At 43.1% G+C, this 25191-nt stretch overlaps 1 protein-coding gene and 1 long non-coding RNA gene across 3 annotated transcripts; both read right to left on the bottom strand.

The window, feature by feature from the left end:
- Positions 1–175: 175 nt before the first annotated feature.
- Positions 176–12414, bottom strand: LOC130160967 (uncharacterized). Of its 2 annotated transcripts, none has more exons than XR_008826077.1 (11): positions 12234–12414; positions 10741–10804; positions 8743–8832; positions 7677–7899; positions 6672–7381; positions 6134–6260; positions 3637–3777; positions 2975–3185; positions 2664–2873; positions 2317–2552; positions 176–1383 (listed from the first exon to the last, which is right to left on the bottom strand). It is a non-coding gene; the product is annotated as an uncharacterized LOC130160967 (long non-coding RNA). The 2 variants fall into 2 exon arrangements; XR_008826078.1 differs by having other exon boundaries at positions 2708–2873.
- Positions 12415–14402: 1988 nt separating this feature from the next.
- On the bottom strand, positions 14403–23276 carry LOC130161676 (serine/threonine-protein kinase H1-like). Its single transcript, XM_056365091.1, has 4 exons — positions 23005–23276; positions 21617–22078; positions 21364–21583; positions 14403–14780 (listed from the first exon to the last, which is right to left on the bottom strand). The coding sequence occupies exons 1-4, from the start codon at positions 23274–23276 to the stop codon at positions 14403–14405; spliced, it is 1332 nt and encodes a 443-aa protein (XP_056221066.1).
- Between the last annotated feature and the right edge of the window lie 1915 nt (positions 23277–25191).

Genomic DNA, 25191 nt, shown 5'->3' with positions numbered 1-25191 from the left:
AAACGTTACTGATTTATTTATTACTAAGCCACTCACAACAAGTGAAGAGACGAAACAGCTACAGTGTTTTTCCAAAATGATTGCAGTGTTTGTTATGTAACTGTCTCCAGGGCTGGTCATCTCCCTCCCCCCTCCCCCCTCCACAACACTCCCCCCACCATCTCTGCCCCTTCACATGAGACTTGTCGCAGGGCAGGGCTGCTGCCTCTGCTGCCTCCTCTGACGCTGTGATTTTTTGCACTAGACATTTTTTTTATGATCACACACAGATGAAAGAGAATGCTGCATAGTGGAAGCATATGGAGTCATTTTCTCTGATGCTCCACCACCACCACCACCTCCTACCACCTCCCACCTCCCACCACCCGCTGGCTGTGTTAAAGTTGCATGCATGCATGCCTGCCTGCCCAGTGACTCTGGGAGTGGAGGAGGCATCGCTATGATTAATATCGCTTTGCTACTCTCCAAGCAAGGTCATCAGCAACCATCTGTAGGCAGTGGAAAAACCCTAATATCCATTTAGATTTGAACATTGCATTGTTTCTCTGTGCTTACCCGATTCAGCTTAGTGCACTGGCAAAGTGGCTGGCACGTACACTAGCTGCTTTTCTTTTTCTTTAAAGTTGCACAGTATATTGCACCATTTCAAGCCTGCAGCGCTCTGTTTGATGAATTCACAGGTGTCTGTGGGAATACAAAAGCACCAAGACTCGAGGTTTCATGTTGGTGTCAAAAATAGCTTTTTCTATGACTATGTGTGAATTGTACATGAATGGGTTAGCTGCCTCATCATTTCCAGCAGGGTGTCACTTTCTTCTCCCCTCATCTAGAGGGCAGTGGAGACCCGTGTAAAGACCCGTGTCTCCACTGGCATTACAAGGCATAATGCAGAATGCTCACCTCACTGCCTCTTGCCTTCTGAGACCTAAGTGACACTGCTGATCCGACCGTCGGCATATATGGGAGATTCTCCTTGCATGTGCCTTACTGAATATGTAATTAGCTTTTGTGGATTTTAATAACATGAGAGCATTAACAGACAACTAACCTTATACAAAAAGTAGTTTATGTAGGGGGATTCTGTTTGATTTTGTGTGTGTGCAGTGCATGCAATGAAGGCTTGGAGACTGGTAGTCCGGGGTTGCATATTGAGATCAAAGGAAGCAAGTCAGACATCAACATCCGTTTCAACAACCCCCACCCCCCGCCAAACAAGCTGGACCAACTGCTGACAACAGTTCAGATGAAGAATGTTGTTTCATTGTGCTGCACAACAGGGATCCCGATTGAAAAGTAGATCTCTTTCCACGGCTGCTATCACTGTTCTTTAGATTTCGGGTTGACAACTGTTGTGATGGCACTCTTGTAGATGGGGTTGTCGATCTGAAACAGAGTGGAAACGTTTCATTGTGCAGGGATAATACTCATTTTGTGTCATATTACTGCTGGTAAATTGAAGGCATTAGTGACCAAGCACGGGTTTTTCATTTTCTATTGTAATCTCAGCATAAAATAGTTGACACATGCATACAAAACCAAATATCTCATGCCTGTCCTTTGATTTTTTCCTGTTATCTCTGTACCACGTCTACAGTACGCTCTTGTTTTACCATGTTAGTTGTCAAAATGTCTCTGCACCAGTGTCACAGAGACAAATTCCTACGTTTTCCTGTACAACCTCTGACTGACAAGCACTGACAGAAGGATTTGTTTGGGCAGGGCTCAACCTGCTCCAGTGTCTCTGCTCCAGCTCTTTCTGGAAGCGGGCAAACTCCCTGCGGTCATAGATGCTGGTGAGTAGTTTCCATAGCAGCAACAAAGCCACACCCAGCACCACAACAGAGGCTGATAGCACTGCGGTAATCAGGATCACGTTTGGACCTGATGGGCAATCTTGAGAAACAGAGGAAGCCATACCTCTTTGTCATTAACAGACTCTTGAGATTGATTGCTAATATTTATTTCAATCCAAGCAGCACCATGTAACTTTTTTGAAGAATTACAGTGAATTACAGTACACAGATGACTTAAAGTAATATTAGAAGACTGCACATGACAAACTACTTTGTCAGTTTGTGTGGGTGCAGAGGGGAACCATATGCAAAAAAGGGTACTGATCTAAGAGACAAGTTTCTCTGCTGAAGCCCTACTTTGTGATTCATTATTAGGATATACAGAAGATCAATTTTTACATAAAAGAAAAATCCCTAGAGCTGCTGTAACTGGCATAAGTTATTGAACTGTGCTGTTGTTGATGATGTATTGTTGCAGTCATGAAAAAAAAAGAAAAAAATATAGAGACTCTGCTCTGCCTACCTCATTCAAGAGCTACATGAGCATGGATAGAGTCTTCTTTTTGTCCAGTGCTCAGCAGGAAGTGCACTCTGCAGCCATCTGTGTCTACTTCCATACACTTGTGAAGGCCTGAAGAGGGGGCTACTGTTGCTAAGACACCAGTCTGACCTACCAGAGTGAGGTTCAGGGTGGAACATCTCATTTCGCACTCCTCTGGATTCAAGCCCAGTGAGAATGCCCAGCACAAGATGAATGCTCTGTGGAAAAGAATCATCAGTGTAAACAGACCTGAAACCTCTGAAGAAATTTGTGCCAGAACTCCATTTGAATTGTCACGTAATTTGCCTGAACTAGAAAAGTCATTGTACTTTGTGCAAGGTGCAGACGCTGGGGCAGGAGGGGCAAAGCTCACAAGTTTGGCCTTGAAAGCGGTCGTCATGGCAAATGCAGGTGCCACAGTGACAGTCCCCTCTGTCTGCACAAATCTGTCCGTCCTGAGACAAACAAGACTCCAAGCTGAGAGGGCACTCACACGCTCCACCACTGAATGCCGGGAGACACATACACACCCCGCAGACCTGGTGTAGTAAAACATGATAAAAGAAATGAGATATGATCACCTCTTGGAATATGTGACACATATTATTTGACAGTGGTTGCCTATATGTGTTGTCCATACCTCCACGCTGCAGTCCTCGGTAATGATCACAGCTGAAATCACCGCATTCACAGAGCTGCTCTTATGACACACACACTTCCCGCAAACACACTCTCCGTGTCCACCGCACACTTCTGATACATTATCGTGGCGGCAAAGGTAGGAGTCAACCACCCTGCGTGACTGTGCTTGATCGCATTCGCCAAATGTTTCAACTCTCCCCCCTTTACACCTGTAACATAGAAACAAATATCTGTTGCTTGATTCCACCCTGAATGACTTGAAATTAGGCTTGTTATCAAAATCGATGCCATTAAGCTACTTCACCTGCCTCCATGCACCACACTCCAGAGCGCTGTTGCCATAGCTACATGAAGGACTGTGTGGGACCATGTACTTTTGGCATGAGCACTCACATATGGGGCTCAGCAGGACCTCAACCTATAGCCTTGGGGCTTAATAATAACACGGGATGGTCTTTGTGAAGCAGTCACACACTGAGGTGCTGTAATGCTTACATTGAAGCTCACCTAGAAGGGAGGTGAGAATTCCTTCAGCACAATTATAATGCTCCACTAATGAGGTAATCATAATTGGCATTACCACTGCTTCAACTGCCAATGGCCACATGCTAACAGCAGCACTTAGACAATTTACCACACACAGAGCCAGCCACTACCCACCTCATCACCTATGGAGATGTCGGAGCACCTCCTCCCTTGTTCACCGCGCCTCAGCCTGTGGTCCTTACAGTGTGAAGTATAGGAGATGTGATAGCCTGGGGGCAGCTTGCTGTTCTCCATAACAACCTCAGAGGTCAGCGCCTGTAGTCAATAGAGCAGTTAACCTCTTAAAGATGGGAACGTGTAAGCAGGCTACACATATAAGGCTAATGACCTTTGTAGGAAGGGAGTTTCTGCATCACTTACATAATATATGTCGACTATTATCTGCAGGCTGTTGTGGGAGTTGTTGGAGAGCGTTCTGACTGCACATTTTGGGAAGATGCTTTTTAGGCCCTGAAGCAAAGCGACAATATCCTTGCTATACATGAATATACTATATGCTTATTGACAGTCTGTCAGCTCCTCTTTCTAGCAGCCATTCTGTTACTGTTTATACTGAATATACTGTCAAAGCATGGATGCTTGAATTGGTCACAGTCAGAAATCACTCCCTCTGCTGGATGAAGGTAGTCTATGTGAAAGTGGGTGAATCTGATATGGACTCCGGGAGGAAAAAAAACCACTTATAATATCAGTTTTGATTATATTCTATACTGTCAAGAAATCCCATAAAAGCCCAAAACCAACAATGAATTGATCCAAAGTATTATCTGTGTTGTCACAGCCTGATATAGACCTTCAATGTTCAAACACTAATAAAAGCACCTCAGTGAGCCACACTGTTGCACTGGTGACACATTTCTTCATAACTATATACTTGTGCTCTATAGTTTATTTTGAGCCATCAATATCAAATACACCATTTTGCTGCCATAAATACTAACCAACACCAAATGTAGATTAATCCACCACTGAAAATAGACCCAACAAATGCACTATTTACTCCAGCTTGAGTGATGTTTGTCAAAAACTACAGTGCCCAATGGTTTTAGGGAATTATCTAGCCTTTTTTTATAAAATAAAAATATTAAGTAGTTGGTTTTGATCTTTCATGTTATTTTTGACAGCAAAACAAATACAGATTATCACCAGCGGTAACCTTGGATGGAAAATTAGATGAAGTGAAATCCATGAAGACTTCAGCTTGTGCATTCTGAATATTTCTTGGGAAAAGCATCACAAAAATTGTTAAAAAAAAGGGGAAACCCTTTCTATACACTACAGTGTAATTTAATGCATTTACAACTGAGGTGTCACCACAGTAACTGCGGCTTTACTATGGACTAACAACTCACCATAGCACCAAAAAATGCATTTAAGAAATAGAAAGAAAAAAACTGATGAATAATAAATGAATAGTGATAGCCTCTGGTGTGCCTCGTACAAGTGTCTGACATTTTCTGTGACAGCAAAGATGATCTGGATGTTCCTCTGTCTCAATGTTTCGGCGACATGCGTCACCGAAGGATAGTCTTGACAGGGCAGATAGAAAATGCAATGCATAACACTCAGGCCAGAATATATATGTGTAATCACTAGTTAAGCACGCTCTCCCTCTTCCCTCTATTGCTGTCCTCCCCCTTTCCCTCCCATCTAACAACTCTTTCTATCGCTCATTTCATTCACTCTCCCTGACATTCTTTCCATTTCCTCCAAATAGATAAATAAGTACCATTCAGAGTGGAGCGACACCCGCATCTTGCACATTCATTTTCACATTTTCAGCCTTGGGTGGCCATTTATTCAGACTGAAAAAGATTAATAATGTATCTATATTCACTCTACCTGTCAACTGCCAACACTGCAATGAGGTCAAGATACACAACACTCTCGTGAACCTCATAAAAGAGCTATATGGATGTCTGACACACAGGTACAAAGACATACTCGCACAAGCACGTAAACAGACACGCATACACATTCGAGCTCCCTCACAACAAGCCACCTATAGCCATCTCAACACAGACACAGTGAGATTAAGAGATGAAAGCTTTGGTTTGGATTACTCCATAAACTCTCCAGCTGTTTCCCATCAGGGTGTGCCTGTCAGCATCTTCTTTACCCAGGGCACTGTGCTGTTGATTCTGACCTTTAAATCACTGTCTTTGACTTCTGTCTGCAGCAGTATGGACCTCTATTTCACTGCTCTGATTGCAGACGAGAATCAATTTGGCACGCGCTGCAATATCTGGTCCATAGGATAAACACTGCATGCTCCTTGGGACCATAGCTAGCTAAAGCATTCTACAAACAGAGCGAAAGCACACCCAGCTGTGACGGCTTGTTCTGTTGAGCAAAAGCTTTGGTTTGTGAATATAAGCATGGGATATCACAAAGCTTTTTTCCACAAGGGAGATGAACCTAACCACCTTTGAATGTATGGCTAAATTCTTACCAAAGCAACATTATTATGCCAATAAAAACACCTGTTTCTGTAAAATGTGCCTTAAAAACCAAAACAATATGCTAAATAGTGTGTAGTGGTCTTAATCAATGTTTGGATTAAGTGTTAAAACATCTCATTAAATGAAACAACATAACCTCAATATTAAACCTGGAAATTTCCTTGGGTGTACACATTTTTATGCAGGTGACACTTTCCATCGTTGGGAAGCACAATGTCGCCCAATTTGCCGTCTCCAGCAAAGTGGAAACCAGCATCGGTAGAATGCGATCTCCTCCTGCAAGTGAAGAACATCACACAGTCAATGAACTGCTAATTTGCAGTAAATACAGCACCGTGACAGACATAAGTGTTTCTGACAGGCTTTTGCAAGGAATTACCTTTCTGCTTTTGTGTGTAATCAAACGACTTGCGAATGAGTAGCCTAATACTTTGCCTTCATGCTCTTTAGGGCTTAAGTCTAAAATTTGTCATTATGAAATTATTAAAGTCAAATTTTCACTCATAATGAGTTTAAAATACACCCAAAACTGAGTGGTGCAGTTTCCCAAAGGAAGCTTTGAATTCTAAAATGCCCCTCTCATCTATTGTCTGCAGTGTTTCCACCTCCTCCACACATCGCCCACTCACACAAAAACAACAATCTCTGTATTGCAGTCCTGCTCCCTGCTGGGTTTCCTCACATTACCTCACATACAGCGGCCTGCATCACGGCTTCTAGCCCCCCCCCTCTGGTAAATCCAGGTTACCAGAGATCCACTGCTACCCCACGAGCTCCGTGAAGAGGCTCCCGTTGGCGGCGAGGCTCAGGACATGGGGGTAGGTGAAGCGAGGGGCACAAGGGCAGGGCTCGGTCTTCTTACATGGGTTCCTGAGCGTGTCCTCCGCAGTGCTGATGTACGGCATCACCGCCTCGTCCACAAATGCACCAAAACCTTTTGGAGCGGAGATGAATTGGTGGGGGGGGGGGGGGGGGGTGAGTAAGAAGCAGTGTAAAGTTTTGAGAAGTGATTTTGTGACTGAAGGGTGGAAAGTGAATAACTAATGCTCTCCCTTCTTTCAGCAGCTACCAGTTGTCCTTGAGCAAAGCACTTAATCCCCAATCGCTCCAGTGGCGCTGCTCAGTGGTAAGATTATGAGTGTACCGGGCAGCTCCCAGGAGTGTGACTGTGTGAATGTGACACAAGGGTATTCCATAAAAAGTGAAGTATGGAGGTATAAAAAGTTAAGAAAAATTTTGCTAGCCTACCACTCAGGTAAGAGGGAAAAGAAAACCGATGCTGACAGACCCATTCTGAAGTCACTGGTAATATTGGTCTCTATGAGGTCAGCTCCCAACTTCTTGACACTGGGCAGATTGTTTCTGTGGACGGACAGTGTCCTCCACTGAACTGAGGTCTGCAGGAAACAACATCACAATTGCAATAATAAAACAGAAGCATTCCTGAGGCTGCACATCCTGTGTGTAGGCTAATGAGCTGTTCTGGAAATGTCTCCATATGCTGTACTTTTATTACTTAGCCATTGTTTCCCAACTGTGTCTTATTTGTTTTTGAATTCTCTGTGAGATTGATGAATATAGAAGATCACTTATTGGTGAAAAAAACTACTCAGCAGATAATAGTTCTCTCGTCATCTGGCTGAAGTTGGCTTAGACATATTTCCTTACCGGCACTGTTCGTGTGACACCCACGTGGCCTGAGGTGCAGAAGAACAGTCTGAGGCTGGAGTTGGGTGGGCTGTCTGTACCGCCGCTGGTGTCTTTGTTCTTTAGGATGGAAGGTGATCTTTCGACCCTTTAGAAGGACAGCGGCCCCTCTGGGGTCCTCCAGGCGATCAAAAGGACAGCCCGTCCTCATCCGTGCCCTGGCTGTGTCACAGCGCTCCCATATGTGCTGACCCACTTCTAGAAAACTCTTGACACAGGTTCAGGTTGAGTTCAATCTCTTATATATGAACACTCTCCCTAAAAGAACGCTTAAAAATTAAACATACTACAGCAGTTAATGCTAAATGACACTATACACAATGCAGCTGTAGTGTAAAACCGTCATTTGCATAAAGAAATAGCAGTGATGCTGTGTATGACAGTGATATAGAGAGGGTGTGAAAGTGATAATGAAAAGCAGGTTGTGTGTCTCTGTTCTCTCTTTGCTCACGACACAGCTGCATCTTTCATTATGCAAATAAAAGTAATTAAAAATGACACATACATTCACCACTCTCATATATGATGGCCCATTTTAGCACTTGTTTTTATGGTATATATGTTGGGACAACACAGCGCGTGTATCTGACTGATCAAGACAACATTGGTCTTTAACATATGTTACTACCATGGCAGGGATGTGCTTTTCTTGGTTTTAGATCATTTCTTAGATCAACTAGATTTTCTCAGTTTTACAACATCACAACTGCCTGTCATTATTATAATATCATTATTTTTGCATAGTATAATTAAACCTAGATTGCATTCTCCCTTTCCCCCAATGGTTTTTATCATTTTCAAACTCTCCAAAATACTTATTTTCCATCTGTCCGTATGTCAGATTCTACAACTGTAATATAGGCTAATCTATATGATTAATATAATTAATAAGAATAAATGAGCACAAAGGACTCACAAAGGATTCAGCTCTGCTAAAGGAAGTGAACTGAAGAATTGAGAAACTTCTTCATAGTCCCAAACAGTACACAGGGTTGCATTAACAGTGATCCTTTCGAAGAATGAGGCAGAAAGTGTTTCCGAGGCCACTCACCTCCTCAGTATACCAAGCACAGTGTTGCCCCGCTGCCAGACACTCTCCACAGCTCACGACCCCGACTTTGGCATTCGTGATCTGAATGATCTGAAGTTGGAACATAAACCGGCAAAAAGCTTTACTATCCAGCCGCACGAATGCACCATTTCATATCTTTGTAAGGTGAAGTTTTCTTTACTCCTTCTGGTTTGGTATTGAGGCGTTCACTTTGGAAGCCAAGGGAAGTTACTTTAGATCCGCTTTTCTTTTCCACTCATTTTTTGCTCCTTACTCGAAACGCAAAACACACAAAATCATCCATCATGACTGTCCTTTTTAGTTGTCAGTCACTTCGCAACAGTCTTCTCACAGCTGCCACTTGAAAACCACATACATCTTATATTTGACTTTCCATTTTAAAAAAAATGCAGCATCATAAATTCCATTTGAAGGCAGCATGCGACCTGAATCATACAGCATGCAGTCACACTGGAGTTCAACCAGCCACACTGGACATCTGTACACTGCTTTACCACCAAAATCACATGCATGGAAATACAACCACTGGAGTTTCTCCCAGTCCATTTTCAGGCCACATGATGCCACAAAGTCATTCAGTATCTTCAGAATCGCATGGAAATTCTTTCCATTTGAATATTTTAACTCAGACTTGTGATAAGGAAGAAGGTGGTGGTGGTGGTGGTGGTGGTGGGGTGGGGGGGGGGCATCCTGTCAGAACACATCAGCTACTGTCTGTCTCACAAACTGGCTGTTTTCAGGATTAAAGCTGTGACTTTTCAGTGACTAGACCTCACAGCCATGTTGAAGAAACACTCAAATACACTTTCACCACTTGAGGTGAACTCATCAGAAGGCAAAAGGCTCACACTATTTCAATGTAATAGGTGCACTAAAGGTACTAAACACTGTAAATAGAGTGCCAAAGGAATGAGTCCTAAAGCCTGGCAATTAGCATTTTAGCACTTCCGGTTCCCCCGTCTCAAAGGCTGGTTGCTAACAAGTGGCTAAATGACATTGTGTTTATACGCACACTTTTGCAAACTATTACTAACTTTCTAAGAGTAAAGGCTTTTATAGAAGAGGTAAGAGCTAACTCCAACTACCAGTTGGAAGTTTAGCGGTGGTGACGTCGAAGTCATGAAATGGTGGTGTGGTTCGTTTGTAGCTTAACATTAGCTTTTTGCTTCTGGTGACTGTATTTCAGAAATCATAAAGTGGTGTTCATGTTTGAAGATTATCGTTAGCTTAGCTTAGCGCAGAGACTGGAAACGGTGGGAAACAGCTAGCTGGGCTCTATGCAAAGGTAACAGAAGTCACCTACCAGCACATCTAAAGTGATATAATAATTCCAAGTTCCAATTCTCAAGTTTGTAGTTGTAAATCAACTTTTGTAATCGTGAAAAAATGTTTTAATGTTTGGACAAGAGGCATGCTAGCTGTTTCCCCCTGTTTGTACTCTTCATGCAAAGCTAAGCTAATCAACTGCTTTCAGCTAATCAAGCTCTCATACTTTGTACAAAGGCATCCGGATGGTAACCGTCTTCCCATCTAACTCTAGGTTAGAAAGCAAACATGCAAGCATATTTTCCAAAATGTCAAACTATTCCTCTCATTATGAAGCTCAGGGATACTGTGAGAGTGTAATACCTCTACTGGACCCACAAAAAGGCTGCGACATTAGAATACCGAGATTCGATAAGTAGGCTAATGTATACTTTCCAAAATCCCGACTGTTTCTTTAAATCATAATTTGATTCTAGCCGGACTCAGTTTGTCACCCTGACACAGTCAGACCGACGTCCAACAGCTGTCCCATCCCGTCTGAATCTACACTGCATTTAAAGCAGGGGCCCCCGAGGTGATGACAAGAGCAAAATCTGAGCGGCACACAACTGGTGGGATCCAGGCTACAATCTAAATGAGAATTTCTGAGTAGGAAGAATAATGAGACAGTTTACTTTTATTGCATCCTCAATGAGAAAAGTATTGACCCACCTTGTGTTCCTGTGGCGTTGTATCTGCAGCACAATAACAGGACAGCAGCAAATAGCAGGTTCATCTGGAGAGAGAAAAAAAAAGAAGGAAAGCAATTTACTGACTGAAAATGTGGAGTATTCTTTCCTCTCTAATCATTAAGGTGGAGTGGAGTTGTAATTGCTGTTTAAGGAAAATAACCTCTACACCCAGCAGCTCACAATAAAACCCCAATATTTGATCTACTGGGTGTTTGGTTTACACAATAAAAATAAGAGGCACTTGCGTTGAATGGAAACAAACTTGAGCGGGAAAGGGAGGCATCTCCCTTCTAGGGGGAGGGGCCAGTTTGTTACTGTATACATCCCATGCGGGACATGAGCAACACCACCACCTCCACCACTCTCTCATCCTGTTATCCTCTTTCTTACAGCAGCCACAAGTGGATCTGCCGGCTTATGTCTCAGGGTCCCGAGCAGCAAATGATCTCCTCAACTAAGGCCAAAGATAAAGAGAATAAGTCCTTGGTTTTTCTGCTGAGAAAAGCTGAAGAAATAGAAAAAGACACTTTCTGTCATACCCGTCCTCATATAGCACAAGGCTGGTGTTAGAGATCAAACGCTATCGCAGACAATCTTTGTTATGCTCTGCTTTCTCAATTGTTTGGCCGTGCTGACCACTGTATGAGACTAAAGCCTGGACGGAAAGATATTGACCCGAGTGCACACAAGCTAAATGAGTTTTGCGGACAAGTTTCTTGCCTATAATCCACCTCACCTAGGAAGAGGCTTGGGAGTTTCCCTTTTCCACCACAAACACATTCAGCGTCCTGCTGCACAAGGTAGAGGAGTAAAATAAATAACATGAAAGCTGATCCACAGGTAATGGCAGATTTATTTGCATCCAACTGGTGGGATTGCAGTTCATCCCACAGAGGAGCCGGTTCCCAGGGCTGTGTGGAAAATAAACTGCCGAATGATCACATAGCATCATGGAGTAAAATAAGAGGATTATCTGCAGCACTCTGTTAAAGACTGGGAGTAAATATGCAGTGAATTTCCTTGAGATCAAGCAGCTTTCACTGCCCACTCTAAACCCACTGTAACTGCAGAAGACAATGGAATTAGTCAGTGTGCGGAAACGAGATGGACAATACACTGAGGCGACAGCTGGTTTGTTATTCCCTATTGAAAGATAATGGCACCGAGAGTGGAGTTGTAATAGTTGGGGGAAGAGAGAGGGAGAAAAAAAGACCACTTTCCATTATGGCTTCAGTTTGATTTAATTCAATTCAATTTTTTTTTTTCAGTCCATGAATGGAATTTTGTTTGCAGACAGAGTTTCAAATAAAAATGCAGAACAAATCACTTTTTGCTCTTCCTCGACCCTGCAGTCAAACATCATTTGATAACAGCAGATACGGAGTCAATTGCGTAACAGCATGGATACAATTCAGGAAAATAAATAAATATTGAGGCCTGTGGCTCATTTTAAAGCAAATGTAGAGCACTCACCAAAGCATAAAGAGAAACCAGGCACTGCCTGCTGCAGCAATTTAAGCAGATTTCCTCATTGCCCACTAACATCCCACTGTGTGTTTTTCTACTTTCTGACACATTATGTCTAAAATACACCAGAAGTTCTTGCTTCTTCCCAAAGGGACATTGATCTCAGGTCACTGAATACTTGTGGCAATTGAAAGCCATTAACAACTCTCCAATGCTCTCTGCTGGAGGAATAATGCATGAGCCTCATCCCATTGACATCATCCACATTTGCAATTTAGTAATGCACTAAACACAGCCTTGATCTGTGAGGATGAGAGAATGACAGCAGTAGCAAACACTAACTAGCTAGTTTTACCAGCTTTCAACCACACCTGATTAGCAGATGAGGATACTCCATGGGTATAAAACAAATTCAATGAATTTCCCCATCCCTCCAGGCAAATAACATGAGGAGTGAAATCATTTTTCACCTGGCCCTATCATGATGGTGCATGTAAATTTGTGCAAATGCAAATTTATGCCTAACTTTTATGGGTATGAGTATATTTATTTATTTACTTATTTATTTTCTTCTATGGAAATAAGAGGAATCAGCGGGTGTGGGAGGGGTTACGTTTGGGAGAGCTTCTATGTGAGTGTAACTGCACTGTATGTATTGTATTTTGTGTTAAGGAACATTTTGACGGTTCATCTAAAAGGTGTCGATATTTGTTTTGTCAAACTATTGCTGATCTTTCATGCTATACTACTTGACTGATCAGTGACAGTAGCTGCCACAACAACACAATTTATTGATTGATTGAATTTATTCAACAATGAAAACAAAGGATATGCAGTGAAGTTTAAAAACATTGAAAATAGCACAGAAAAAGCGACAAGTCTTATTTCCATCTTGGACTTGAATGAATGTTGGTGAAGTATGAGGCTCAAAAATGGACAAAATTGTGTTTCATCTCATGCAGATCTCTCTTCTTAGATACTTGATTGCACAAAACATCATACACATAAATTAAAGCTGTTCCTAAAGAGCAGAAGGAAATGTACACGTTCTGAGTCCTTTTTCCATGAGTTGTTTACAGTTTTAGTCTTCTCCTAGTGCTTTTGTTCAAATCTACCCCGCACGCTGATAGTGTATATCCCTGAGTGTAGACCCAGCCGCAATACATGACTCATCATCTGAAACCAAAAGCATTAATCATAAATGATTAAAACAAAAATGGGGAAAAATTCACAACATATAACGAGTGATATTGCTAAACGAGATTGAACTTCACTGGTAATGATGTTTTGCATCCTACTTGCATTTCAATGCCCTCTCAGAAGTTTCCTCCCCTTGTGTTGCACACTTGTATTACCATTTTAATTCAAAAACTTCTCACCGGAAAAAAAGGGTTATTTTGAAAATGCTGTTGTTTACAGCTTTCATAATGTTTGGGGGAGAGCAGAGAGCTGTTTAAACCCAGAGCTTCATTTTAACTTGATAGAGGCCTGTCACCAAATGTCTGGATTGTGCATTCAGTGAACAGGACTGTGGGAGCTGCTATGTAGGAGGAGTGACAACAAAAGGAAAGACTGGGATGAATTTGCTTCTTTTTTGCCTCAGATTGTAAGAAACTAAATCTTTCCGCTGTTTGGTGGTGGGGGAGCAAATTCTATTTTAAAAAGGGGGGGGGGGGGTCAGAGTGGAAGAAGCAGGATTTCTTCTACTTTCCCATCGTCCTCGCTAAGATTAGCTCCCATTCCTTAAATGATGAATTTCTCATTTTTTTGGAACCAACGTCTCCACAGGCAGGTAATGTGGTGACTCATAATCATCTAGATGAGACCCTGAACCCATTAGTCTGAGCTGTATGAATAACCAGAGGCTAAAGACCTTGTGGAGGTGGACAGCACTGTCTCAGTGTAAGCCTGGATCTCAAAACTGAAGGATATTCACTAACAGCTTAACTCGACCACGAGAAACTAATGGAAGATGGAACCGAGCCTTCGGGGGAGTCTGGGTTATTAGAGAAGCCTGACTGAAGTCCAGAGAAGAGAGGAAACTTTTTTTGTCACAACACCTGTCCCAGGCACTTTGGCTCCATTTTTGGAGCTATGAGGTTTGTGATGGCCACACACTCTGAGCTGGGGCAGCTGGTCCCATCCCTTCATTAGACTTCCCATGAATCTGATGCTTCAGCTGGATGGCGCTGATGCTCCTGGAGCCCTCTGGCTGGATGTTGTATGACTCTCTGAGGCTGAATCAGTCCAGATGCTCTGCCCTGATGCTGCTCCTGTTTTTATTTTTTCTAATGACATTAGCTTTCCCAGGCCTGCGCTGTTAGCGTCACTGGAGCTTGTGGTACTGCTCGCGCACCGGGAGGTGCTGCGAGACACCCGCTGCCGCAGGTTCTGGGAAATAGATCGATGGAGGTTCCTCACGGAGGAGCTGGCTGCCATGGTGACTACCCAGCAGTGACGGATGGCTTGGTCAGCAGTCAGGCGGGTGGCCGAGTCCAACGCCAGCAGGCGCTGGATGAAGTCCTTTGCCAGGTTGGACATGGAGGGCCAAGGCTGTGTGAATAGAAGAAGCAGAGCGGAGTGATTGCCATCAGTGTGAATATGAAAGCATTCACCCCAGAAGATGTCAAGTTAGCCCCCACACACACACACACACACACACACACACACACACACACACACACACACACACACACACACACACACTCTGAAAACCCGTAATCCTTTAAAAGTTTCAGCTAGGTATCTAGACGAGGCGCCCGCATAGACTCAAAGCCTCTTCAAAGCGGGATGCAAGATTTCATTCTAACACAGCAATAAAACTATGATCCCTGTGCTCTGCAGGCCTAACAAGCAGAACTAAACACAAAGGAAAGCTAAATGTCACTGGGCAAAGGGAAGGGGAAGCAGCAGTCTTGGCTGAATGAATGCGGAGCCTGGGAGGTAGGACAGCCCCGGCTGTATGTGTGGGATTTGGGCGCGTGTTTATTCTTAGCTGGCATTAGCTTCACAATAAAAGCACCACAGATGAGCCTCATTGGGATGTTTTGCTCTTTGTCAATTCAAATAGCAAATTATTCCCCTAGTCATGACCCAAGCTGACATTCAAGAATGCTTTGAAATTTGCCATGCCATCTTTGCAGTGAGAGAGAAGACGTCTGAATCCTTATCGTAATTCAGAATCATTAAATTATTCATCGCGGCTTTTGGTTCTTTGTCATGGAGACAACAGCGTAGAAGCCTGCCTCAGGAAATTAGCGACCTTTGTGCTTCCATTTTATTTCAAATAAAGTATTACTGATACAGACACTGGATTAAACATCAGGTTAAAAAGGTGGCCAGGACAACTGGTTATCACTGTCAAGAAGCAAACATGTTTTCTTTCTCTCCATGATGATTAGTTGGGGATTGTTTGAATGAAGTCAGGTAATGATGCGCATAATTCAGAGACTGCCTCTTTAATCACTTCCATCTCACGTTATTGTCTTAAGATGCAAAAAGGTTTCGGCAGTCGCTCGACAATTAGCTCAGAGAAATGTCTCCACCATGTCAGGCTGGGCGGGAACAAAAAGCTAAATACAGTCAAATCGGAGTGTGCAGAATTCTCTCATTCTCCGCTCAACCTCGCGCAGACTACATCTCATTCTTTAGGGAGGTCTCGCTCTCCATTTTAATCCTGAAATGCATTTCTCTCTCCCTCTTTTTTTTTGTCTCTCGACGAGTAATGACAATTAATCAAGCATGAAATTGACAATCGCGAGACTGTTGCCGGTGAGAGGAATTCAAAAGAAGCTGGGACTCGCTTATTCTCACAGTGCACTGACTGGAGAGAAGTGTGTGGTGCGCGGGAAGTATAAACCAGGGGAGGGGGTGGGGGGTGGGGGGGTTGACCGCCTGCTGAACGAGCTGTAAAAAATGCTTCTCACTCAAACTTTCTTCTCATTGAGTTGTTATTTCACACCTGATGAGCAGGCAGTGTGACGCCCAGTTTCCCCAGGAGGGAGAGAAAGTGTTTGATTGAGCTTCCACGACTAACAAGTCTGGCTTTCCTCTCCATCTAGCACTGGTGGTGATTCGGCGAGGCTTCCTATTACCATGCACACTGGATAGCAGCAAGCCTTAGCTAGCATTTTCCTTTTTGTCCTTGATCTTGAAAAGATGGGAACACGTAGGTTTTAGTGCGTACCGGCTACGTACCAGGCATGGTGAAGCTTTTTTGAATTTTCTTTTGGTGGCGAATGGTGCAGAAAACATTATCTGAGAGGTAGTAAAAGTTGCCTCCCTGCCTGCTATCAACTTCTAAAGAAGAGGAGACGTAACTGTGTTGTCGTCCTGGAACCGAGCCACCTGCAGGAAGTTTATCTCCCTCCCTTATTTCGAACATTTTTCACGTCAAAATACACAAAGGCTTTATTGGGTTTGGAAGAAGCGGGTGTTATACATCACTGTTGAGCAGAGAGCTAGCCCAAGAGGAGGGAGGGAGAGGGAGAGAAAGAGAGAGAGAGAGAGAGAGAGAGAGAGAGTGAGCGGTGTGGCATAAGCAGTGGAGAAAGCTACAGGGCTTGGCTTATTGAGCAACATCTTGTTATAGCGAATGAGAAGCTCGCCGACTCTGTTTGCGGCGCGCTACATCTTTACCTGACAAAGCCCTAATTGCAGCAAATGAAGAAAACGCTAGAAGGTTGGATTAATGTGATCATGAGGATAAAGCACGTCTGAGTAATGAACTACTTCACATGAGATCTGACTCACCTGGCAGCAAGAAAGCCAAGTTTAAATATGCCTCATAATGAGTCCAAAAGGGGGGGGGGGGGGGGGGTTATCGCTAATTCAGGTGAAAGTCACATCTAAGCCACAGTAATCACAATATCGATACCCGGATGCAGGAGAGATTGGGCTGTCATGTACAATACACTGTGGCCAAGTGCAGGCTGGGCTTGTGTTTTACATGGCGCTCACTAGGGGGCACACTGGGCTAACCGTTACCCAGGTTGCCCTGCTGCTGCTGCTGCTGCTGCTGCTGAAAGATGCAGATGTTTTGGGGTTGGGTCAGGAAAGTGCGGCTTCCATAACACAGCAGCAGAATGCAGAGGAGGTTACCAGGCTGCCGTCTGGCCTGAACTAATGCAAGGATTTGAGCTTTACATACAAAAGGCTGCCACGACAGGAGCACACGTGCATGCACACACGCGCACACCTACACTGAAATCCACTTACACACATCAGATGAGATGCGCTGATTCCGTGCGAGGGACACGCTCCGTCCTACATGCAGCTAACGGATTGAGTGATAAGGTGCGAAAATCCCCCAAGGCTACACCCGTTCTTTCCCTCCCTCCCTCCCTTCTCTTGCTCCTCACCAAACTCCTCCGCCCTGCCATCCATCCCTGACTCCCTCTCAACCCCCACCCTCCCCACCAACTCCCCTTCCTCCCTCCCACTGGTGAGTAAACGCATCAGTGTGAGTCTGCACTACAGGTCTTCAGGCCAAGGGCTGTTGCACCTGTGGGGAGAATGTATGCACCGTGTGTGTGTGTGTGTGTGTGTGTTGCAAGTGGAGTAGGGAAGGGGCGGAGGATGCCGGGCACACAGAGGGACCCAGCTTGTGGGCAGGTGCTGGCGGCTGTTTGCATTCCTGAGTCTCACCTCCATTTTACTGTTGAAAACCCCCCAGCCCACCCACACACACCCACACACACACACACACACACACACCCACACACACACCCACACCCACACATTTACTCCATGTCCCTATTCAGTTTCAATAAACACAAAAGGTTACTGATACTTTTGGAGGAATGTTTGTAATTGCAGCCCCTGTGAATTAATTTGCATAGACTATGAGAAGAAGAGAAAAATCTTTATACATCCATCTGGAGAAATGATAGCACCTGAAGTTAATCCCTTTTTTCACCACACTGTTTTGTTGAATGCTTATTTCAAATTTCTTCCAGTGGCATATTTAACTGTTTAGTCAAAACAAATAACTCAATATATATATTCTCATTTTCATCTCTGTTTACCAAATGCTATCATCATTTATACATCCTTGTTATGGAACTCTAGAGTAATTATATAATGTTAAATATAGATGGGATTTTTTGGTGTCTCAGTGGTTAGCACTGTGGGTTGTAAATCCCCTCCAAGAAAAAAGGACGCAGAGTGTCATGGTTCCAGCGTCAGTGGTAATAAATCAACTCTAAGCGGAGCGATCAGGCTATGATGAGAGCCATTCTGCAGTTTGGGTGTGTGACATACTAAACAGGACAATGGCGCATTGTTAAATATAATAATTCTCCATTTCAAAACATAGTGGATTAGCGATATTGGCCACATGTGCATGCTCATAACTGGACAAAGGTGAACCAGAGCGAGCAAAAAAAAAATACAATATGAATATAAATGATGATTATTATATTATATATTATTATAACTACTTCTACCAGTATCAGTCTCAGAACCATTTTCAGGCTCTCTTGGTCCTGATAGCCTTTGCCCATATTATTATATCATCTATATTCAGGAGTATTGTATTGACATCCAATCAAATTACTTGTGACACCTTTAGTTAAAAATGAATCCTTGTTCATTGCTGCCAAACTTACATCTTAGGTTTGTCCTTTCAATAATCCTTGTGATTTATTAAAAAAAAAAAGATTAGTGGAAGCCAGTGTTCTCATTACTGTTCATAGTATAAAAGGCATTGTGTGTGCATTTTGAGTATCGCCGTGTCACTCTGTTCAACTGCTGGACGGCTCATTTGAAATGAAACTCTTCAAGTTGAGTTTAATATGTGAAGGGAATTGCTCAGGCTGTTGAAAGTGTTCTGGGCCCACAGAGAAGCACCCTCCTGAACGCCATGGAGAACCCTTGTGATGGCAGAGGATACTTGTGAACCTTTGTCACACATTACAACATTATTATCACAGTGCGTGTATGTGTGTGTGTATAACAGTGCTGTCAGTCTACTGGAGAGGGTGGAGACTTGCACATGACAGAGAATAAGTGTCTTGTCACCACGATAGTGTGATTGATGACTGATCCATCAAGCCTCAGGACCGCTACTCAGCCATGTACGATATCTTCATATTGTCATCATATGAATTTACAGATTGATGTCTTTACTGTATCTCACTGGGACGTGAGAGTGTATATGTAAGTGTGTTTATTCCCAAGGATTTTCTCTCCACCAGTGTGGCCTACATATGAGCTCGGTCGAAAGCCACCATGAAAAACGTGAAATAAGCCTTTGCATAAAGTCTAGAAGGATTTTTGCACTATTGTTCAGCTGGTGGTCAGTGCAGCGGTAAACACAGGGATAATAGTCCAGGGCCTATGTAAGGGAGCCTCTTGTATGCCAGACTAAAATGTCAAACTGCATCCCTGAGAAATGGGCCAGGCTTAAAGCCCAGCGAATAATCCAGCCTTGGGTGTAATCAGCGTGAAAGAACAAGCCCAAACTCGCCACTGAGCTCGACAGAAAAGGCTGTTAAAAATACCCTCTTCAGTCGTGTGACAGAGGAAAAAAAAAAAAAAAAAAACAACAATAACAACACACAAAAAAAAAAAAACCCGGGTTCCTCTTTACCCCATTTCGAAGCATTCTCAAAGAGCCGAAACCAAGCAGAAACTCGACACACCGCAACAAACTTTCGCATATCCCTTCATGTGCTTTACAATGTTGGAGAGAGAGAGGGGTAAAAAAATAAATCCACCTTGTTACCTTGTTGAATTCTATTTATACTCGGCAGGGATAGAATAATGGAGCTATTCCTGGAAGTTATAATAATGATTAAGGTGTGAATCACTCTTGTGCAGCGAGGAGATGCAGCAGGCATATGCGAGCGGATGTGATAATTCCTAAGCATGCACATGATACACAACACGACGCGACTCAGACTGCATTGTGGGGGGAAAATTATGGGGCCGCATGTCAAAATGGAAACAGTAGATGGGAGTTTTACTTAAAGCTGTTTCATTCACCGGGTTATCCGTCAGATCGCCAAATCACTACAACCAACTTTTGGGGCTAAACTGCGTATGTGAGCGAGCTCCTGGTTAGCATCCACAACGCCAGACCCAAAGTTTCCAGTCTGACCGCATGACAGACAGGCACAGCGGTGGGAATTTTGTGGAGTGAAGACTGTCAAAGAAGCGGAGGTCAAGTCGGCATTATGAGCAGGCATCTGTGAAGATTACCAGACTGACAACTTCCACCTTTCTATGACAGAATATTCCTGGCAAAATAAAACCCCAGCGTGTGTCTGCTGCAGGAGCCGGAGTTCAGGTTTTTGCACTGGATACTTATTTTGACTCTTTGCAAGCGTCAACACAAAAACACTCTTAAGGGGACAAACATAAATGCTTGTGAAGCTCCCAAACAATAAAATCAAAAGCTGCCTCTTGGGGAAAATGGATGTAGTTGGTGTAAAAGGGGGGAAAAAAAACTGGCTTTTTATCGCAACTGTATATAAATTTAAAGTTTTTTAAAGATAGCAAGCCTGCACCTCACAAGTTCCATGGTTCCCTGGTTCTGTCCATCGTCCTCAGATCACTTCACCGGCTTCCAGTTTCTCACAGGATCAACTCAGGAATTCTATTACTTCTATTACAAATCAGATCTTATCTGTTCTCCTGACCCAGAGCGAATCCTTCCGACCTCTCAGGTCGGCTGGTTCAGGGTTACTGGTTGTTGCTTCCTTTCCCTTCTATGCTGCTACCACTTCCAAACCCAGGCTCACATCTGTTTCATTGCTTTTAATTAACACTTAACTCTGTGTGTGTTCTGCTGCTTCTACAGTTTTCTCATTGTAAACTCATTGTACTCGTTCTCATTGTGAAGCACTTTGTCTTGCCTTTGTGTATATGAAAGGTGCTTTATAAATGTGTTTGCCTTGCCTTGTCATTGAGTTGTTGCAGTAGCTGGATGTGCTACATGTCCATACATCACCATGATCTCTGCACACTTGGCACTGGCATCGGATGTAAATTGTCTGACGTGGAATTATCCAATATGCATGTATTTCCAAGTGATTCTAGGCATAATATTATTATCATTGCCTCCAGAGCTATTAAGAAACACTAACTCTACATCACTAAATTCCAATCTGCACATAAAGCCCAGTAAACTTACATCTCCATGGAAACTGTACTTTCCTCTCACTATGGATCTGTAGAGCCGTGTGCGACTGTCTTCCTCAAACGGCATAGATCCACTCAGCACGATGTAGGTGATCACCCCAAGCGCCCACATGTCCACTGCACAGGTGTAAGGTTTCCTAAGTAACACTTCAGGGGCCATGTACTCCGGTGTTCCACAAGTGGTTCTCAGGGACCATGATGTCTGATCTCCCCTGTTGCTCATGTCAGTATCAGAAACCTCAGACCTCATGCTTGTGCCACCAAAAGTGGCCAATCCGAAGTCGGTCACCAGCAGCCTGGAGTCAGCTCCAGGGTGGTAGTACAGCAGATTCTCAGGCTTCAAATCTCTGTGGGTGATACCCAGATCGTGCAGGTATCCCACCCCAGCCAGCACCATCCGGAGGGCCTGGGTAGCGTCCCGCTCTGTGAAGTGGCCCCTGCTGACAACACGGTCCAACAGCTCCCCACCTGTCGCCAGTTCCAGCACCATGTAAACCCGCTGCGGGAACTGAAACACCTCGATCAGCTGAATCACATTAGCATGGCTCACCCGCTGCAGCACCGCCAGCTCTGACGCGCACACCTCACGGCCCTCTGGGGCCTCTACCTCCATCATTTTTATGGCGAAGGGCTGGCGAGTCGCCCTGTGCTCCACACGCACAACGCGACTGAAGCTGCCACGACCGATCAGAGCCTTGATGTCGTATCTGACAGGGCAGAAGGGGAAAGATGACTCATTACAGCATAACTATCTCATGATACAGTGTTGTAAAGCACTCACGTCTCTCACTGCAGCTGCAGCTGTGATCTATGGGAGGGGATCTGTATGCTGTTTAGACGACTGCAGCAGAGTTGACCAAGGAAATCCATGTACATATATATATACACACAATGATTCTGATTTACAGATGAATATGGCAATACTTTATATAAGCTGTGACTAATCAGATGTGGAAGGAGACGTGCAGTCCTTGCTTTAACTGTCTGTAAGTTTTCACCTGACAAGTACAGGAAGGCAGTCTACAGGTATTACAAGGCCTCTCAAATGAATGCCTGCTATTACTGCTGATAAAGTGTACTGAAAAAAGGTTGGTGGTTGGCTGACAGGAATGAGAAAGCAGGTGACATTAGAAAAGCTCTCATGAGTAATTGGAAGGCTCTTAACGAGTCATATCACCTTACTTTGTGTTGCAAATGATCTATTTTTGAACGATTGTTAAAAACTGGCAGCTCACAGAGGCTTAGATAATATCACTTGTTAACAGTTTCATAATTTCTTTCTTTTCTCTTCCTCATTTCTTTTTTTTAACACAGTAAGTTACTTGACAAAATCAGGTCACTTCACCGACATCAAGTATGATTAAACCTGCATGTTTTTCTGATGCCATCTTCACAAAAATCTTCATGATTTTAAAATTTATTTATTTATTTTTTTACCAGAATAAAGTCAAATCTTAACATAACAGATGTTGGGAAAAATATTATTACGGATGCACAAATAGGTTACGTAATACTGTATAACTGGATTCAAGGAAATTTTATACATTACTTACTTGAAATTATCTCAGCTTTTTAACACTATCTATTAAAAAACTTATTTTTTAGTACATCAATTTTACTATAAAACATTTACCTTGCTGTCACACGTGGATCAAACTTGTCCTTATACTTGGCAGCTTTGTCCTGTTGTCGTCCATCTCTGATTATCAGCTGTTTGCTGTTTGATGGCGGCTGATGACTCTTGACACTTGTGGAAAACCACGGGCCCCTTTGCTTCTCCAGACGCTTCTTTGGCTCATCATCATCCCCACCATGTGCTTTGCTGAAGGCCACAAGTGATTGCACCACACTTACGTAGCTCTTCTTGGATGCCTCAGGCAGCACCTTACTGTTCCCACAGCCCATCACTCAGAAGGAGTCAACCATCCAAACGATCCCTGCCTCTGCTGTAACCTCAGCGTAGCCTAGAACGAGCCAACATGACAGCAGCTTTCTTTCAGCTACAGTATACAGATAAAGCAGCACCCTTGGTGCTTAAGTGTGTAAACAGTAGCACCACCAGACCCCACCCACCGGCAGGTGTGTGAACCCACACTCTCACTCACTTGTGGTAAAAGTGTCAGGTAAACAGAAGTTGTTTTGAAGCTATTGTCACTCCTCGCAGAGTCAATAACCACAGTGATAGCAGACAAAAGAAGTATTAGTGTGGAAGAAGGACCCGCAACAAAGTGAAGGTTCCAGTCACACACCAGTAACATTATAACATCACATGTAGCCACATCATGTATGCTGTTCAATCTTCCTTGGCACTAAAATGCTTACAAGTTACTCTGTTCTCGGATAATGGGAGTTAGATATTGGCACAGTGTAAGAAAACATTTTCGAATTTTTAAGTGAAACATTTCTTTATTTAAGCATCCAGTCATTTCCATCATCCAAGGTAAACGAGGTGTTCAGAGAGTGCAGCCAATGTCAACCAACACACACCAGACTTCACAGAAAAAAAATCCAAATCCATAGTAAATCATTCTGATCTGCCCCAAAATTTAATGGCTTCTTAACTGACCCATGAGCCACCCCTCCACCAAGTTCGGTGGAAATCATTTGAGTGGTTTTTGTGTTATCGTGTAACAAACAAACCAACAAATGTACTCCCTCAAGCAAAATGAACTTGGAACGGCCCACAAGTCCTGATTTTTGCTTTTCACCTTCAGACAAAGTGCCTGACAACCAAAGTTACATTTGTATTTATTGCAGCAAAACATAATGTACAAATATAGCATATTACATTTTGTAGTTCACATCTATGCCACTGCGTTTTTAACTGATTGCAGGTTGTGTCAAAGAACGCAATAGGTATGCATGTTCACTGTATTGTTTGTATGGTTGAGCACAGTACATTACATTACATACAGTGTCCCTGTCAAGCCTGTGACTATAGTGTTAAACTACTTTTTTTCTATTTTCCGCATTATATTGTGCTGCTGTCATCATGTGTCCATAATCCTCAGAGAATGGAACAGGGAAGGAAAAAAAAAAAATTAAATAAATAAAAACAATAACATATAGCCTCCTCTCCCTGCCTGCCTCGGCCCTGTACATTGTTTAAAAAGAGCTAAACCTTGCAGAAACTGAAAACACGTACATATTTATTCATACAAGGCTGCAGAGAGGAAGCAAAGGATCAAAAAGAGGGAGGAAGCACCTTTTTACCACAAGTATTGTGCTGTACAACGGGTTTAAATTATTCCTTTTCACTTGAGCAGTGCTGAAATAATGTGGTAATATGAGTATTGTATAATGAGTTCATGTTTATGAATAAATTGTGCAGCATGTTTGTGTAGTTAGGAAGATGTGCATGGCCTTCTTCCAAAACAAGACAATAGTATATTTTTAAAAAAAAAGTACTACCTCTACAATTAATTTTTTGCGTTGTGTTGTACACTTGATTGGTGATTTTGTTGCTTTTTTTTTTTTAAGCTGGGTATTGCTTTGCTGCTCATGCTAACTTATTTTCTTCCATTCATTTTACTTGGATTTATTAAAAAAAAAAAAAGCACTGCTCTTGCTGTGTGAGAAAAATACAGCATTTCCTTTGCGTCAGGAGGATTATTCCCACCAAAGGCCTATAGCAGATGCTGAGTGTTTAGATGCAGCAAATGGAAAAGCTTTCATGAAACGAGTAGAGGTTTAATCGCTATTGTGTTATATCCTTTGGCAGTTAAGAGCGGGAAATGTTTATTTATATAAAAATGTCATAGATGCTATTATACATCGCTGTGTCTTTTCAAAGGTGTAAATTGTGTTGTCATAGGACAGA

Source organism: Seriola aureovittata, chromosome 20 (genome assembly GCF_021018895.1).
Source record: "Seriola aureovittata isolate HTS-2021-v1 ecotype China chromosome 20, ASM2101889v1, whole genome shotgun sequence".
NCBI classification, from domain to species: Eukaryota; Metazoa; Chordata; class Actinopteri; order Carangiformes; family Carangidae; genus Seriola; species Seriola aureovittata.
This window is presented reverse-complemented; position numbering and strand designations above follow the sequence as displayed.